The 19,462-nt window shown below is 45.5% G+C and overlaps 1 protein-coding gene across 3 annotated transcripts in view; it reads left to right on the top strand.

The window, feature by feature from the left end:
- Positions 1-19,462, top strand: part of LOC110536030 (PDZ and LIM domain protein 2) — a 59,226-nt gene that overhangs the window by 34,280 nt on the left and 5,484 nt on the right. For all 3 annotated transcript variants that reach the window (XM_021621530.2, XM_021621528.2, XM_021621529.2), the window contains exons 6-7: positions 569-638; positions 15,685-15,803. In XM_021621530.2, coding sequence (XP_021477205.1) covers positions 569-638; positions 15,685-15,803 — 189 coding nt within the window. The remainder of the gene's footprint in view (positions 1-568; positions 639-15,684; positions 15,804-19,462) is intronic.

The following is a 19,462-nucleotide window of genomic DNA, read 5'->3' as shown; positions in this document are numbered from 1 at the left end:
TTTGACTGTGCTGGGCCTTGAAGTTGGGGATGGTCGTAGGGTAGACTACTAGAGCATCCACTTACTGTAAGTAATCCTTTGAGTCCTACACTGAACCAGAGTAAATTGGTACAATAGTAACTGGCAGAAAATGGAGCCATGGAATTGTGTGGTAGTAACAAAGGATGTGCCCAGCATATCACATTCCACCCTGTTCATTGACAGCATCAATGGGCCAGGCCGTGGAACATTCGCTACTCTGCACTGCTCTGTCTGTAAAGCCTAGCTGCTATTCACCTGGATCATTTTGTAGGTCACAGTTCAAACCTTATATTGCCCTGGGTGAATTGAATGCCTGTCTAGTGCTGCGAAACTATGCTTATTTATTCCTGTCCTAGTAATCTGCAGAGCTAGTAAAAATATGATCCCATGACCTTGAACACACACATTTCATCAATTTAATATGAACGGTAATGAGAAGTGTTTGTTTATGATATTTTGTCAAGTATTTCCATTAAGACCATTATGGTTATTTTCTATGAGATGGCACACACCATTATCAGTGTAATCTTTCTCTGCCGTTTCATAGCATCCAGCTGTGTTCGTGGTCTCCAGAAGAGAAGACGTCTAGTTACAAGCTGTCCAGACCACTGTCACAGGTAGGTCTTCCTCATACTCCCATTGCACAGGCCCTTTACTTCCTATGTGATTTCAACATGCGTAACCAATCAGTATAAACATAGACCTCCAAAGATTTGCAGAACTTGACGATGTAAGTTTCCAAGGCCTTTACAGCGAGAAAGACAGGATGCAGACAGCATTTGATATTTTCATTGCCGGGGAACTGAAAGGTCACTTTTTAAAGATCTGACATTAAGTTGGAACACAATCTGGAAGGGATTTGTTTAAAGATCACTAAGGAGGAGAATGATTTAGCTCTCCATAAAACAATAGACTTGACCTATTTTAGTGGTCTACTATATGAAACTCATTAGTGTAATCTCCACTGGTTGTCTCATTTGCAGTAAATAAATTATGTGGTTGGGGTTATCTGCAGATTTCTGCTTGAATTCACTTCGCTTATTTACTGTTCCAGCAACAAGCGCAGAAGGTGTCTGGAAAGATTTCAATAAGCTAGAGGACAGAGAATGTTGTGGGAAAATTCTTCATGAGATATTCCAGCTATGTCTGACTGCCCCAGTCCCAAGTATTGGTCCCACAGAAGACACACCATGGGAGATGACCACAGGAAAAAAAACATGCAGGACCCTAATGGCCGGGGGACAGGGAATGGAATTCCATTCATTTTATAAGTTGTGTGAACATTACATGGCGTTAGATAAATATGGCCTCTCTGGCCTGGAGAATGAAGATTTTAAACTCTTCATCTAAGGAGCCGATGACTTGATCAGAGGCTAGTATAAAAGTCTTGTCTAATATGGAATATTTTCATGGTGAGGGTGGTCCCGCCAGCCAAGCAGCTCCTACTGTTCAGTGTATTTTAATGATCTCAGAGCTCGTAGCTGATAGATATTACAGGTATGTATCATCATGTATCAAGCTGTCTATCAACACTCCTTTGGGTGCCTGGTCAATCCTTTTCCTTTTTCGGGTTGTCTGTCCTGTTTCTAGAACAGGACGGTTGTCTGGAGGAGGGGAGGGTTGTCTGGAGGAGGGGAGGGTGCCTGGTTGGATCTCTGTGCAGACAGACAGTTCATAAGGACACTGTTGTGTTATGAGATGTTCATTTTCCGTGGAGAGCTTTGAAGCTATGTACCTCAGGCAGACTGGAGTGGAGACTATTAGGAGCTGTCCTAGTTGGCTGAGACCTTTTTATCAGCAGCTTATTAGGAATGCACTGACTTGCATGCTCCTCCATCATGTGTGGCTGTCTGGGATGACCATACATGTTTGTGGTATTTATGAAGGCAGGTGGGCCAAACGGGGGTTGTTATTTAAAAAAAAACTTTTTCTGACATTTTGGAGATCAGCTCTCCCTTGTTCTTCATCTCAAGTTTTGGAATCCATATCCCCTCTCTCACTCCCTCTGGGAGCCATCACATTCCTTCTGTCTCACTCCACTGAACATGGTTTTTCTTTTTTCTCCTGTTTAACCAAATTCTTTAGGAGTCACACACTACTGTGTTTCTTTACTGAAGAGACATGACATTCTAGAGAGGCCAGATGGATGTTTAATTGTTTGTCAGACCTGTGCATCTAACACATGTTAACAGTATTGCTGGCCTCCCCTTGCTGTGGTTTAACAGGGCTGACCTACTGTCTAAAGACATTATCTTGGGAGCCCTCGGTCACCACTTCACTCACCACCTCCACTGTGGCTTTGCTGGAGCCTGTCTTGGAGAGCTCTCTCTGTCCTGTCCTCCTAAGCCTGAAAACGTTCAAATTACTGAGATACAGGGCTGGTGGATGATGGGTGATTTTGGCGGGACTCTTCCTCCATTGGAGGTATCTCTGGTTCTGAAGAGGAGACGAGCCTCCCACCCTGTATCTGCAATTAGTGAGTGGAGCCCTTCGGTGTGCTCGGCGGGTAAACTGCTGGGAAGAGGCCTGACCTGTTGGCATGGACATACTGCTCTGTAGTGTTGTGCTGCTCCGGACTGACTGGCAGCAACACTGCAACCTAGTGAGCAGCGGGGCCTCTGCTCCCCTGACAAGGCTCTCTGTCACGCCTGAGAGGTGCAGAGTAATGCTGTATCAGGTGATCAGTCCCACTGTAAAGCATCATAGTGTTTTCCAAACCTCGTTTGACTCCAAGTGAGGAGAGTGGAATGTGCGACTGGATCCCCCATTTAGCGGGATGTTAGATGTACAGGTCATTTTGTCAGGATGATGGTAGGGGTTCTGGGAGGCTAATGTTGGCTTACCCCAGCCTTACAAGGCCTGGCATTGTGAATGGGTGCTTGGGGAGCTGTAGGAGATGGGCAAGGGGGGGGGGGGAGAAGGGTAGAGGGACACTTGGAACATGGGAGGGCCTCCACCATTCCCAAACAAAGAATGATGGACTGTCATTTTGTTTGTATATTTGAGCTGTTCTTGCCATAATATGGACTTGGTAATAGACTAAATAAGTCTAGCTTCTGTGTACCACCCCTACCTTGTCACAACACAGCTGATTTGCTCAAATTCCACACATGTTCTTTTAACATGGCACACCTGTTAATTGAAATGCATTCCAGGTGACTACCTCATGAAGCTGGTTGAGAGAATTCCAAGAGTGTGCAAAGCTGTCAAGGCAAATGGTGGCTACTTTAAAGAAATCTCATATCTATATTTTAATTATCACTTTTTTGGTTCCTACATGATTCTATATGTTTTATTTCATAGCTTTGATTATTCTTCAATGTAGAAAATAGTAACAAATACAGAAAAACCCTTGAATGAGTAGGTGTGTCCAAACTTTTGACTGGTGCTGTACATGCATACACTCAGTGCCTTCGGAAAGTATTCACACCCCTTGACTTTTTCCACATTTTGTTACGTTACAGCATTATTCTAATATTGATTGATGAAAAAACATTAATTTCAATCTACACACAATACCCCATAATGACAAAGCGAAAACAGATTTTTAGACATTTTTGCAAGTCTATTCAAAATGTAAAAAAAAATAGAAATACCTTATTTACGTAAGTATTCAGACCCTTTGCTATGAGACTCGATTGTGTCGGCACAGATCTGGAGAAGGTTACGAAAACATTTCTGCAGCATTGAAGAACCTTCCAGAAGGACAGCCATCTCTGCAGCACTCCACCATTCAGGTCTTTATGGTAGAGTGGCCAGACTGAAGCCACTCTTCAGTAAAGGCACATGACAGCCCGCTTGGAGTTTGCCAAAAGGCACCGAAACGAGACTCCGACCATAAGAAACAAGATTCTCGGTCTGATGAACCCAAGATTGAACACTTTGGATTGAATGCCAAGCCATCACATCTGGAGGAAACCTGGCACCATCCCTATTGTGAAGCATAGTAGTAGCCTCACAGCATGATGTTGCCGGTTTTCAGCGGCAGGGACTGGGACACTACTCAGGATTGAGGTGAGCCGGGACTTCAACCTGATCGGACATCTCTGGAGATACCTGAAAATAGCTTTGCACTGATGCTCCCCATCCAACCTGACAGAACGTGAGAGGATCTGCAAGGAATAGGAGAAGCGCCCCAAATATCGGTGTGCCAAGCTTGTAGCGTCATACCCAAGAAGACTTGCTGTAACCGCTGCCAAAGATGCTGCAACTAAGTACTGAGTAAAGGGTCTGAATACTAATGTAAATGTCAGATTTCTGTTTTTATATTTTTAATACATTTTGCAAACATTTCTAAACCTTTTTTTGCTGTCATTATGGGGTATTGTGTGCAGTTTTGAGGGGGGGGGGGGGGGCGCGATTGAATCAATTATAGAGCAAGGCTTTAACATAACAAAATGTGGAAAAAGTCAAGGGGTCTGAATACTTGGAGCAGTAATATTCTACATACAGTACATATGAAGGTCAACACAAGCAATAATTTCTGATGTAAAAACACATTTGAAAAAGTGGTGTGTGTGTGTGTGTGTGTGTGTGTGTATATAGCGTTTTGGAATAAAACTATTCAAATATACTGTAATGTTAATGCACAAAAAAAGCTTAATTCTTGTTATTTGTTTTGGGTTGGATGGTTCAATAGCCTTACTCCCAACGTGATGGATCATTTTCATGTGCTTAACTACAGTACATTGAAAGTTGTTAGTGCAATCTTACCCAGTGAACGCACACACTGATTGAATCGATGTTGTTTCCACGTCATTTCAACAAAACTGCGTTGAACCAGCGTTGAATAGACATTGAATTGAGTAGTGGGCTTAGTATTATCTTCTGTTGCCTCATTTCACCATGGAACAACATGACTCCATTGTGTCCTAGGCTAGCTAGTAGCTAGCACATCTGCTGTCCCGGCACACCACCATGACAAGAGGAAGAGGCCAGCCTACTAAAGAGGGCAAATTTGGATCTGGTACCACATTCCTCCCATGATACCCTGAGTCAAGCCTGGAGCTGTAGATGAGCTGGCCCCGCGGCGTGCCACCTCCAGGAATCAGAAGGAAGCACTGCATCTGTTTATAACATCAGGAAGTGACCACAACAGGATCCCTGTTGAGATGAGTGGGGCCAAAACCAAGCTGCTTTTTCAGAATGCATGGCTTGTCATTAGGCCATTAGGGACAGGATCACCAGTCTGGGTTTGCAGTTGTACACTCTGAGGTTCCTGAGGGTAGCCTTGGTGGGCTGCCTCATCCTGTGTAGGGGATGGGACAGTTACTGTATAGATAACCATGATACTGGAGGATGGACAACTTCACTGTGACACTCACCATGTGCCCCACACTGACCACACTAGGCAGTATGACCTTTGGCAAATGACATGCATCACTAAGCTCTTTATCCAGGGGAGGAAAACCCATCCCTCAATATATCCATTCAACCCATACTGTTCGTCCTGATGGGCAGGCAGGCTCGCAGCAGGCCAGCCTGCACATAAGCCGCTGGTTTCACCCCAGTCTATTTTGGGGGGGTGTGGCGGGTTGGAGTGCAAAACTGTGGTTGTTGCTGTGGAGCAGAGATGGAGGCTTGGCATGCAGCGGTAGGAATATCACTAGATGTTGTTCAAGTACAGTCAAAAAAATGTACTTGAAATTGCTCTCTCTGCTTTCTTTAGCCCGAGAAAATAATATTCAGAAAGCGTTTCATATCCAAACAGATTGAGAAGACGTCGTCTGACATGAGCTGAGCTGCTGTTTGGCTTGGCAGGCCTGGGGTGTGCTCTCTGACAGGGGCATGTTCTAGACAGTGTGGAGGACTGGTGGTGGAGGGAGTCAAGGGGAAGGGGGGATGTTTTCTCTTCTCCACAGAGTGAGGGCTGTGAGAAGACAGAGCCTGGCCTTTTCACGTGGGCCCTGGACATTAAGCGGGTGTCCATTGTGGCAACTCGGCAGACAGCATGCCTCTCCTCATCCCCACTGATTTATCAGCACCGTTTTTCTTTTCCCTGAAGTGGAAAAACAATTCTGTAAGTAGTTGTCAAGGTAATCGTGTGGGTAACTGCACCTTCATATATTCGGTCCAGCAGAAACTGACACGTAAGCATGTATTCTCCAGTTTACATTTAGTATGTTTTATCATCTTAAGATAGCTAGGTGGGAAAACCACATCTCAGTCATAGTAAGTACATTTTTCGTCAAGGTAGCTATCAGCAAAGTCAGTCCTAGGTGGTTGTTTTTTATGCGGGAAATCAACGAGTTTCGTTTAGTGGTTGCCATGGCTCCATTTGTTTGTCATAGATCATAATTGTTAGGCTGGTACAAATCTAGAGCTGCTCAGTCACTGTAAATGTCCATCCAGTTAAATACTAGCCATGGGATTGATGAGAGAGGGAGCGAGAGCTCTCTAATTAGGGGTCACTAACGATTAGCTTAGTTTAGATAACATTATCACCTCTGACGAGGTGTCCAGAGAAATGAATAATTATTCAACCGACGACCTAACACATGAGCACAATTCCCAAATCTTAAATTGTTAGGTTTGCAACTTGGCTGCTGTTTTTCTTCCATGGTGCCTCTCATTGTTATGCAGTGTAAATGAAAGGGTGGATTCTGCCAATAATAAATGAAATGTATCGTGAAGTCCAGCGATTTAACAAAACCATAATGAACTCCAGATGTTTAATGAGTTTGATATGCAGCTCCAGTTGGAGACTTGTGGGGAATTTAATAGGGATGAAAAATGTGTTGCTCATAGCTCCCTCTAAGGATAAATAAACTCTCTCTCGGCCTGGCAGTTTCTCACTGTATCTGTGCCTGTTGGCCGACTGCTGGCTGGATGGGTGGGTGCACTGCCCCCCTTATGAGACCACCTATGATCTCACCATCACATGAGTAGGCTTTGCCTTGACACAGGAGTTTGAAGGGAGCTCAAGTTCTGTGTGTGCGAAGCTAGCCACAAAGTTTGGGGCAATATTAAAGTAATCATCCCCATAAGGACTGATTTATGATCTGAAAGGCCCCTTGTCATCAGGGAGTGAAATGATACTACCTTGATGATGGTAATAGAACAAACGTGCAAAGTACTATAGCTACCACACAGACAGTTTGTTGGCTGAAAAGATTGCAGTGCCTCACTCAGGTGGGTGTCAGGCTTTCAAGTCCAGCAGCCCTTTAAACATGTTCTCATTGTGACTAAGAAGGGTTCTGTCAGAACTGATATACTGCAACAGCACATGAAGTGGATCTGAAGTCAGCTCACAGACATCTCATTGTCTCGATTGTTCATTTGACCCCTAATCTCCTCCATCTGGTTCCTATTCAGAGCTGTCTGCCAGGCTGTGTGGCCCGGACAAGTGGCAGTGTCGCTGTGTCTGTGGGCCGGGGCCCAGCCCGGCTTGGGGTGGGGTGGCTTCCGGGCAGGCCTGTAATTAGTGCTGACGTAATAGAGATCTACTGTAGGGATCTCTGGCACTTATAAGCTGTGTTATTGAACACTAATATATAGCCCCTTCCATATTTATCTGTGGGTAGCATGTATGAATGTGTAGCTTATGAATTCTTAACGTTCTGTGTATGAACTGTATATGGAGGCCGCTCTGTGGGAGTTCAGCGTGGTTGTATTCTGTCAGTGCAACGTCTGTAGCAGTGCTGATATGGAGGTTCAGTGTGTTTCGACATAGTGGAGGCCCTATGGTTGCTGTGTTAATGGGAATTCACACCCTGCAGTGTCAGAGTACAGCCAGAGTCCACGTCCTTCTGAAACGTTCAATCCACCAGCAGTCAGCACTGGTCCTGCCATTATCACTAAGGAAGCTTTGATCCTTAATGTATGTTGTGTGTAAACATTGGGAATAACCTAATATCTCTGAAATACCTAGCATGATCATATATCTTATTTACAGTGGTTCCACTATGAACACTGTAAAGGTGAAGTAGGGGAAGCAGTGACTGAGGATAAAGTATCTCAGGTCTTTACAAGAGTCCTCCGTGCATGTACACTGCTGGAGAGGAAATACGGTACATATCTCTCACTCTGCTCCTTCCCAGGACTCCTGCCATCCCCTGGATGATTGTCCCATATTTATGTTCATGTAAAGTATTTTCATACAGCAGTCCCCAAAATAAAGTGATGTGTGCGTCAGCCTGCCTCTGTCTGCTGGCCCATGCCCTGTAATTGAAGCTGCAGGGTGGTAATGATGATGAAGATGATGCACAGTGGCTGCGACTGGAGCCAGATGGAGAGCTCCTCCGCTCCCAAAATGTAAAAGAGATGCCAATGCCCCCGCGTCTCCCATTGGCCCTGTCTGAAACACTTGCCCCCGCTTTATTTCTCCATTTCCTGTTTATTTGCGTCTCCAATCCTAGACTGAGGTATGTTTTGTCCTTTGTCCTCCCTCTTGCTTGTTCTCTCGCTTGTTTTAACTCACTCCATCCTCCTTCCATGCCCTGGAATTGAGATGCACTATAGCTTGGGTAAGCCATTTCTCCGTGAGCATTTGGGAAAATAAATGTATTTTCTGTAGTTGATTTGCTTAATCAAGTATGACAGCATATTTCGGTGGCAAAATAGTAGCAAGGCGAGTGGCATGTGGATTAAATGTTAAGGCCCAATGCAGCCATGTTTCTCTCAAATAATTTCTGGGTAACGAAGTGCCTGAAGCAAGAATTTTGCTAGGAGTGGTCTGAGTGGGGAGGGGAAAATGGAAAACTAGCTGTTATTGGCAGAGGTTGTTGCTCTATTAACTAATTTACCACCTGGTGATGTCACCAGGCAGGCCAAAATTCCTACCAAAACAGGCTGACATTTTAAACCTCACTTATGCTAAAAGGGCATTATTACAATAACAATTTCACAGTATTATTCCAACCTCAGTGTGTAAATGTATATAAAACACAGGAAAATCACATTGTTGACTGCACTGGGCCTTTAACTTCAGAGTTGGCTTTGAAGTGTTATTTGTCCTGTGCACACCCAGGCTTTGTGCAACAGGCAGACAGCGGTGGTCTCTGGTGATCCGGGGCTCGTTAAGAGCTTCTGATTACAGTTCAGAGCAGGTCTATTCTGGGAAGGCCTCCTCCCCTGCCAGCCAGTCAACCAGCCAGTCAGAGGAACCAATACTAATTGTCTGTTGATTCTATGTTCCCCTCCTTCTCAACATTCCCAACACCATTCACCTTCTCCAAGACACAGCCATTGTGCCCGGCTGGCGGTGCCCCTCTGCCAGTGAGTGGCCTCCCCTGGGGGCATCCACAGGGGGCATCGCTGCCATTCGAGATGCCATGGCTGCTTTTGTTAAAGGTCAGGAGCACAGAGGATAATAGAAACGTGTTGTTGATGCCCAAACTCCACTGCTTCTCCAGACCAAGCTGCTGAGCCCATCTAAGGTCAGCTCAATCACAGCTGTCTGTTTGTTGCTTTTGTTGAACTTTTTTTCATAATTCCTTCATTCCCCTCGGGCCTCATAGATCACAGCTGTGATTAAAGCACTCAATCACTGGGCTGGCTAAAACGTGTCTCTGAAAACATGCCTTCAGTTGTTTACTGATGCTGACAGAAGACTTCATTGACTCTGAGAGAATAAAGATGTTCTGAAAGATGCAACCATCTTAGATTTGGACTCTTACTACTTGATTAGCAAGATTTATAAAAAGTACAACTACAGGTTGTCATAAGATGACATGTAGCCATTAAAGTATTTCCATAGGAAATGTTCGTCACAAGACTGACATCTTGACTTCTGTAGCTAATAGCAGGAGAAGGGAGAGGGTTTCTGCACTTATTCAAAGATGATATGGAGGGAGTGAACACTGATCGTTGCTGGTAAAAGCTTCCTGGCATTGAGCAGTGATCTACCCAAGCCCTGGAAAAGGAAAAGCTGGACCGTTTGAGAGCAGAGCCATTGTTCAAAGAGCTGCTGAATTGGAAGCGGGTGCTGTTGGTTATGGAGACCGTTCCTGGCTCCACCAGTGCCCATGCCTCAGTCAGCCCCAGGCCTGTTCTGGGGCTGGGAGGTGGGGTGTTTTGGAGTGGGGTGGAGACGCAGCTTTTCCTGGGATGGGCTTTTGAGGGCATTGATGCCAGCTGATGACGAATCTGGACAGGGAGTCACATCATAAAACTACAGAAGATAATACTGGTTAGGAAAGTTTGTAAGCCATCTTATTCATACCTGCTGTTCACTCCAACTGTATACAATACAGTAGTCATTGAACCACAATAACATCAGCTGTGTGTTTTGTAATGACTTCAGTCTGAAGTATCTCTTTTTCTTCATTCAGCTGCCTTTCTAAACTGAGATTTCTTTTAATGCTCAATCTTTTTTTTGTAGCTTATGCTTTTCAACCTTCATTTCACTCTTTTTATTTAGCTAAATACCCCATAGAAAATAAATATTTTGTTGCGTGTGTCTGAAAGCTGCTTAGAATAGGATCTCAGGTGGTCATAGTTAGATGCAGTGCATAGCTTTATAATAAAGTATATTCGTTTGTTGGGATTCCTGACAGTAAAAGTGTCTGGGCGTCTGAGTTATGAGTTGCTCAGAAGTGGACCAGGTGTGCCCTGTGTTCTGCGTGCCCCATGTCCCTGGGGTCAAATTCACTACGAACACACACCGACACCCTTAAAGGAAACCCTTAAACTTGTGCACGTGTGCATACCAAACACACGCACAAACACATACATGCATGCATGCACACACACTGAGTGTACAAAACCTAAGGAATACCTTCCTAATATTGAGTTGCACCCCTATTTTGCATTCAGTACAGCCTCAATTCATCTGGGCATGGACTCTACAAGGTGTCAAGCATTCTAAAGGGATGCTGGCCCATGTTGACTCCAGTGCTTCCCATGGTTGTGTCAAGTTGGCAGGATGTCCTTTTGGGTGGTGGACCATTTTTGATGCACACAGGAAACTGTTGCGCGTGAAACCCAGCAGCGTTACAGTTCTTGACACGCAAACCAGTGCGCCTGACCCCTACTACCATACCCTGTTCAAAGGCACTTAAATATTTTGTCTTGCCCATTCCTTCTCTGAATGGCACACATACACAATCCATGTATCAATTGTCTCAAGACTTAAAAATCCTTCAACCTGTCTCCTCCCCTTCATCTACACTGATTTTGAAGTGGATTTAACAAGTGACATCAATAACAGAGCATAGCTTTCACGTGGCCAGTCTGTTATGGAAAAAACAGGTGTTCCTAATGTTGTTTTTACCACCGGTGTGTGTATATATCCAATCAGTCCCATGGTGTCAGGATCTCTAGGGCTCTACTGCTTGGCTGTCACCAATGATGTTACTCTAGCTCCCTCTTGGGGTCAAATAGAAGCAGTAGCTTCTCATGTGAGCAGTTAGGTAATTGAAGTAGGAAGCATTGTCAGTAAACCATTGACTCCCAGGTAAATAAAGTTGATGAAGTTTGGCATTTTCTCTTTCTCGTCAGAATATAATGGTTCATAACTGCCATGCCTAATTGTGTGAACTGTCGGACATCTGGGGTCCATGATGGAAGTATATGTTGGCTCTCCCCTTCTCTTCAAATGAACAAGGGAGCCAAAGCCAAACATCTGTTACCATGCAAACAGCATCTCTGTCATCAGGCCTGGGGGCTGAGTCCCAGCTGAGATATAAATAGCAATCAAGAGCTAACAAGGTTGACACAGGCAGCCTACACATGGAGTTAGGGCTGGGAGATAAATGTGATATTGATTAGGAGGGACCGGTTAGTAAGAGGACAGGAATGCTGGGTGTGTCTCATGATCACTCCATAGAAACCTGCAATATGGGAGGAGCAGGAGCAAAACCATGACAAATCAGAGCATGTATTAGCACCAGTCATGATGACTGGGACAAGCCTTTGCTATGGGCACCAGAGTTATAGTGGAGGGGAAAAAACACACTCCTGCTGTTGGGAGATGTTTGAGTTTGTATAGTCTTAACTCTACATATTTAGGAAGTGAAGGCTTATAGGTGTGTGTTTTCTATTCTCAACATCTGGGAGTTATTCAGTAGAGTGAAACATTACAGATACTGTAGAACAAAATGAATAGAGCTAACATAAATCCCAGTTCTGCAACTAAAGCTTCAACTTCCTTGACGGCAACAGCGCCTCTTCATCCTCAGGAGGCTGAAGAAATTTGTCTTTGCCTCTAAGACCGTCATGAACTTCTATAGCTGCACCATTGAAAGCATCCTGTCGGGCTGTAGCACCACCTGGTATGGCAATTGCACCGTCCGCAACCACAGGGCTCTCCAGAGAATGACGCGGTCAGCCCAACTCTTCACTGGGGTCACACTGCCTGCCCTCCAGGACCTCTACAGCTCCCGGTGTCACAAGGCCAAGAAGATCATCAAGGACCTCAGCCACCCGAGCCACATACTGTTGCCATCTAGGAGGTGGAGACGGTACAGGTGCAACAAGGCTTGGACCGAGAGACCGATAGAGGCTGTTTATCTCCAGGCCATCAGACTGTTAAACATTCACCACTAGCTGGCCTTCACCCAATACCCTGCCTTGAACCATAGACACTATCACTAGCCAGCTACCCCCCGATACTCTACTCTGCACCTTAGAGACTGCTGCCCTATCTACAGTGCAATCGGAAAATATTCAGATCCCTTGACTTTTTCCACATTTTGTTACGTTACAGCCTTATTCTAAAATTGATTCAATAGTTTTTTCCCCCCTTATCAATCTATACACAATACCCCATAATGGCAAAGTAAAAAATGCTTTTTTGTATTTTTTGCAAATGTATTCAAATGAAAAAACTATCCCATTTACATAAGTATTCAGACCCTTTACTCAGTACTTTTTTGAAGCACCTTTGGCAGCGATCACAGCCTTGAGTCTACAAGCTGCAAGCTTGGCACACCTGTATTTTGGGAGTTTCTCCCATTCTTCTCTACAGATCCTCTTACAGATCCTCTTAAGCTCTGTTAGGTTGGACAGGGAGCGTCGCTGCACAGCTATTTTCAGGTCTCTCGAGATGTTCGATTGGGTTCAAGTCTGGGCTCTGGCTGGGCCACTCATGGACATTTAGAGACTTGTCCTGAAGCCACTCCTGCGTCATCTTGGCTGTGTGCTTAGGGTCATTGTCCTGTTAGGTGAACCTTCGCCCCAGTCTGAGAACCTGCTCGAGAGCACTCAGGACTTCATCAAGGATCTCTCTGTACTTTGCTCTGTTCATCTTTTCCGACTAGTCTCCCAGTCCCTGCCGCTGAAAAACATCCCCACAGGATGATGCTGCCACCACCATGATTCACCATAGGGATGGTGCCAGGTTTCCTCCAGAGCTGACGTTTGGCATTTAGGCCTAATTGTTCAATCTTGGTTTCATAGGCTAAGAGTCCTTTTACGTGCCTTTTTGTCAAACTACAAGTGGGCTGTCATGTGCTTTTTATTGAGGATTGGCTTCCATCCGACCACTCTACCGTTAAGGCCTGATTGGTGGAGTGCTGCAGAGATGGTTGTCCTTCTGGAAGTTTCTCCCATCTCCACAGAGGAAAAAATGCTTTACTGTCCCAATAATTAGAGGGGACTGTATATTCCGGACTCTGACATTGCTCATTCTGATATTTCCTTCTTTTTACTTTTTGGATAATGTTTTTTTTTTTGTTTTGCTCTGTATTATTGTAATACTGCGATAACATCTGCTAATCTGTGTACGCAATCAATAAATGTTCATTTGATTTGACTGTTCCACACAAGACATTTCTGACTGCTCTAAGGGTGCCCACCTGAACAGGTAGTTTCTGTCACCTGTTCATATAGAGCTCTCCGTATGTGACCTTGACTGGCCCTATTCATGTGTCCAGCTCTTTTTTTCGCTCTCTTTTGAGTTATGCTGGTGCTTTCTCAGTTTAGAACATTCTCTTCGATGCCCTTGATGACGCAAACATGAATACAATTCCTGGCATTCAAATGAACATAGCTCTTTTTTTATCTGACTGCTTTATGGCGATATTCCATCACCTGGTTCTTTCTCATGGTCTCATCAGATTGCTCAACTCTGTAAACTCATTCTACTCTATAAAGTACACTGTTCAAAAAAATAAAGGGAACACTAAAATAACACATCCTAGATCTGAATGAATGAAATATTCTTATTAAATACTTTTTTCTTTACATAGTTGAATGTGCTGACAACAAAATCACACAAATTATCAATGGAAATTGAAAATGTATCAACCCATGGAGGTCTGGATTTGGAGTCCCACTCAAAATTAAAGTGGGAAACCACACTACAGGCTGATCCAACTTTGATGTAATGTCCTTAAAACAAGTCAAAATGAGGCTCAGTAGTGTGTGTGGCCTCTACGTGCCTGTATGACCTCCCTACAACGCCTGGGCATGCTCCTGATGAGGTGGCGGATGGTCTCCTGAGGGATCTCCTCCCAGACCTGGACTAAAGCATCCGCCTACTCCTGGACAGTCTGGTGCAACCTTGCGTTGGTGGATGGAGCGAGACATGATGTCCCAGATGTGCTCAATAGGATTCAGGTCTGGGGAACGGGCGGGCCAGTCCATAGCATCAATGCCTTCCTCTTGAAGGAACTGCTCACACACTCCGGCCACATGAGGTCTAGCATTGTCTTGCATTAGGAGGAACCCAGGGCCAACCGCACCAGCATATGGTCTCACAAGGGGTCTAAGAATCTCATCTCGGTACCTAATGGCAGTCAGGCTACCTCTGGCGAGCACATGTAGGGCTGTGCGGCCCCCCCAAAGAAATGCCACCCCACACCATGACTGACCCACCGCCAAACCGGTCATGCTGGAGGATGTTGCAGGCAGCAGAACGTTCTCCACAGCGTCTCCAGACTGTCACGTCTGTCACGTGCTCATTGTGAACCTGCTTTCATCTGGGAAGAGCACAGGGCGCCAGTGGCGAATTTGCCAATCTTGGTGTTCTCTGGCAAATGCCAAACGTCCTGCACGGTGTTGGGCTGTAAGCACCACCCTCACCTGTGGACGTAGGGGCCCTCATACCACCCTCATGGAGTCTGTTTCTGACCGTTTGAGCAGACACATGCACATTTGTGGCCTGCTGGAGGTCATTTTGCAGGGCTCTGGCAGTGCTCCTCCTGCTCCTCCTTGCACAAAGGCAGAGGTAGCGGTCCTGCTGCTGGGTTGTTGCCCTCCTACGGCCTCCTCCACGTCTCCTGATGTACTGGCCTGTCTCCTGGTAGCGCCTCCATGCTCTGGACACTGCGCTGACAGACAGATCCTGGATGAGCTGCACTACCTCAGCCACCTGTGTGTGTTGTAGACTCCGTCTCATGCTACCACTAGAGTGAAAGCACCGCCAGCATTCGAAAGTGTCCAAAACATCAGCCAAGAAGCATAGGAACTGAGAAGTGGTCGGTCTGTCACCACCTGCAGAACCACTCCTTTATTGGGGGTGTCTTGCTAATTGCCTATAATTTCCACCTGTTGTCTATTCCATTTGCACAACAGCATGTGAAATTTATTGTCAATCAGTGTTGCTTCCTAAGTGGACAGTTTGATTTCACAGAAGTGTGATTGACTTGGAGTTACATTGTTGTTTAAGTGTTCCCTTTATTTTTTTGAGCAGTGTATATGTCTGGGTTTCAGCATCTACAGGTGGTTTGGCTGAACATCGGACCAGACTGACGTCCTATTAATCTCGCTCTGTCTCCCCAGGAGTTTTCCTCTTCAGACTTCAGGAGTAACTCTGTGTCCAGTCGAACGCCCACCCCTCCAGGATGCTACTCGCCCCACAGCCCTGTCGACTGCGAGCTGTCTGTCTCCCCCAGGCGCAGGTAAGGACAGTCTCTCACCCATCAGCTCCTCTAGCGATCTACCATGGGGTACACTACACATTTAACAACTCTGTCGAACTAGAAATAATTACGGCTAAGGGTAAATCAAACTCCTATAGCAATTCAGTGGAACATGTAAAAAAAAACGTAAGACTGCAGTGAGGGCAAAAAAGTGTTTGATCCTCTGCTGATTTTGTATGTTTGCCCACTGACAAAGAAATCATAAGTCTATCATTTTAATGGTAGGTTTATTTGAACAGTGAGACAGAATAACAACAAAAAAATCCAGAAAAACGCATGTCAAAAATGCGCTGCAGGATTTGTCCTTCACGGCGTAGTGTGTTACCAATTGTTTTCTTGGTGACTTTGGTCCCAGCTGCCTTGAGATCATTGACAAGATCCTCCTGTGTAGTTCTGGGCTGATTCCTCACCGTTCTCATGATCATTGCAACTCCACGAGGTGAGATCTTGCATGGAGCCCCAGGCCGAGGGAGATTGACAGTTCTTTTGTGTTTCTTCCATTTGCGAATAATCACACCAACTGTTGCCACCTTCTCACCAAGCTGCTTGGTGATGGTTTTGTAGCCCATTCCAGCCTTGTGTAGGTTTACAATCTTGTCCCTGACATCCTTGGAGAGCTCTTTGGTCTTGGCCATGGTTGAGAGTTTGGATTCTGATTGATTGCTTCTCTGGACAGGTGTCTTTTATACAGGTAACAAGCTGAGATTAGGAGCACTCCCTTTAAGAGTGTGCTCTTAATCTCATTTTGTTACCTGTATAAAAGACACCTGGGAGCCAGAAATCTTTCTGATTGAGATGGGGTCAAATACTTATTTCCCTCATTAAAATGCAATTTATAACATTTTTGACATGCGTTTATATGGATTTTTTTGTTGTTATTCTGTCTCACTGTTCAAATAAACCTACCATTTTAAAATTATAGATTGATAATTTCTTTGTCAGTTGGAAAACGTACAAAATCAGCAGGGGATCAAATTTTTTTCCCTCACTGTAGCTAACCACAAAAGATGTGGCTGATATTTGCAGCAAATGCTGTCTTGGCACTACAAGTCGGACTCTTTCAATGTGTGTTGGAGGATTCATCTGTGAAATAACCCTGACTTTATCATATTCAGGTTTAGATTGTACCTTACGCTGAGAGTCATTGCTCCCACAGTGCTATTTTACTCAACAGTGAAGAAGACCAGCTAGAGGAAAGTAGAGATTCTTCAAACCGGTTCAAATGTTCCTAACAACCTCTCAAGTCATCTGTTTTAGCCATACTCATTGTTCCTTACTCCTGGAGAGGTTGGAGCGTGTCTGTGTGCAGTTCTTTAGGAACCTTTCTATTCTGCTAGGGTTTACTTTGGCTTAGTTCCTCTGGCTGCTCCGGCAGGCCCTGTAATGTGACTTGTCAGGATATCAATCAAATCAAACTATTTGTCACATGCGCCGAATACAACAAGTGTAGACTTTACTGTGAAATGCTTACTTACAAGCCCTTAACCAACAGTGCAGTTCAAGAAGAAGAAGAAAAGATTTACCAACTAGACTAAAAAGAAACACAATAACGAGGCTATACACAGGGGGCACCGGTACCGAGTCAGCGTGCGGGGGTACAGGCTAGTTGAGGTAATCTGTACACGTAAGTGGGGATGAAGTGACTATGCATAGGTAACAAACAAACAGCGAGTAGCAGCAGTGTACCAAAGGGGGGGAGGGGTCAATGTAAATTGTTCAGTGCCGATTTTATGAATTGTTCAGCAGTCTTATGGCTTGGGGGTAGAAGCTGTTGAGGAGCCTCTTGGTCCTAGACTTGGCACTCCGGTACCGTTTGCTGTGCGGTAGCAGTGAAAACCGTCTAACTTGGGTGGCTGGAGTCTCTGACAATTTTATGGGCTTTCCTCTGACACCGCCTATTATATAGGTCCTGGATGGCAGGGAGCTTGGCCCCAGTGATATACTGGGCCATTCGCACTACCCTCTGTAGCGCCTTACGGTCAGATGTTGAGCAGTTGCCATACCAGGCGGTGATGCAACCGGTCAGGATGCTCTCGATGGTGCACCTGTAGAACCTTTTGACGATCTGGGGACCCATGCCAAATCTTTTCAGTCTCCTGAGGGGGAAAAGGTTTTGTTGTGCCCTCTTCACGACTGTCTTGGTATGTTTGGACCATGATAGTTCGTTGGTGATGTGGACACCAAGGAACTTGAAACTCTCGACCCGCTCCACTACAGTCCTGTCGATGATAATGGGGGCCTGTTCGGCACGCCTTTTCCTGTAGTCCACGATCAGCTCCTTTTTGTCTTGCTCACATTGACTCTGTACTCCTCCCTATAGGCCGTCTTATCGTTGTCGGTGATCAGGCCTACCAATGTTGTGTCGTCAGCAAACTTAATGATGGTGTTGGAGTCGTGTTTGGCCTCGCATTCGTGGGTGAACAGGGAGGACAGCAGGGGACTATGTACACACCCCTGAGGAGCCCCAGTGTTAAGGATCACCGTGGAAGATGTGCTGTTGCCTACTCTTACCACCTGGGGGCAGCCTGTCAGGAAGTCCAGGATCCAGTTGCAGAGGAAGGTGTTTAGTCCCAGAATCCTTTGCTTAGTGATGAGCTTCGTGGGCACTATGGTGTTGAACGCTGAGCTGTAGTCAATGAGCAGCATTCTCACATAGGTGTTCCTTTTGTCCAGGTGAGAAAGGGCAGTGTGGAGAGCAATTGAGATTGCGTCACCTGTGGATCTTTTGGGGTGGTATGCGAATTGGAGTGGGTCTAGGGTGTCCGGGAGGATGCTGTTGATGTGAGCCATGACCAGCCTTTCAAAGCACTTCATGGCTACGGACGTGAGTGCCACGGGTCGGTAATCATTTAGGAAGGTTACCTTCGCTTCCTTGGGCACAGGGACTATGGTGGTCTGCTTGAAACATGTAGGTATTACAGACTCGGCCAGGGAGAGGTTGAAAATGTCTGAAGACACTTGACAGTTTGTCCACACATGCTTTGAGTACACGTCCTGGTAATCCGTCTGGCCCAGCGGCTTTGTGAACGTTGACCTGTTTAAAGATTTTGTTCACAATGGTTACCAAGAGCGTTTTCACACAGTCATCCAGAACAGCTGGTGCTCTCGTGCATTCTTCAGTGTTGCTTGCCTCGACGCGAGCATAAAAGGTATTTAGCTCGTCTGGTATGCTTGCGACACTGGCCAACTCGCGTCTGGGTTTCCCTTTTGTAGTCAGTAATAGTTTTCAAGCCCTACCACATCCGACTGACGTCAGAGCCGGTATAGTAGGATTCAATCTTAATCCTGTATTGACACTTTGCTTGTTTGATGGTTCGTCTGAGGGAATAGTGGGATTTCTTATAAGTGTCCGGATTAGTCTCCGGCTCCTTGAAGGCGGCAGCTCTAGCCTTTAGCTCTATGCGGATATTGCCTGTAATCCATGGCTTCTGGTTGGGATATGTACGTACAGTCACTGGGGACGACGTCATCGATGCGCTTATTGATGAAACCGATGACTGAGGTGGTGTATTCCTCAATGCCATTGGATGAATCCCGGAACATATTCCAGTCTGTGCTAGCAAATCAGTCCTGTAGTGTAGCATCTGCGTCATCTGACCACTTCCGTATTGAGCGAGTCACTGGTACTTCCTGCTTTA

This window comes from Oncorhynchus mykiss, chromosome 11 (assembly GCF_013265735.2).
Source record: "Oncorhynchus mykiss isolate Arlee chromosome 11, USDA_OmykA_1.1, whole genome shotgun sequence".
Taxonomy (NCBI): Eukaryota; Metazoa; Chordata; class Actinopteri; order Salmoniformes; family Salmonidae; genus Oncorhynchus; species Oncorhynchus mykiss.
Note: the sequence above shows the minus strand (reverse complement) of the source record. Positions and strands in the feature narration are given on the sequence as shown.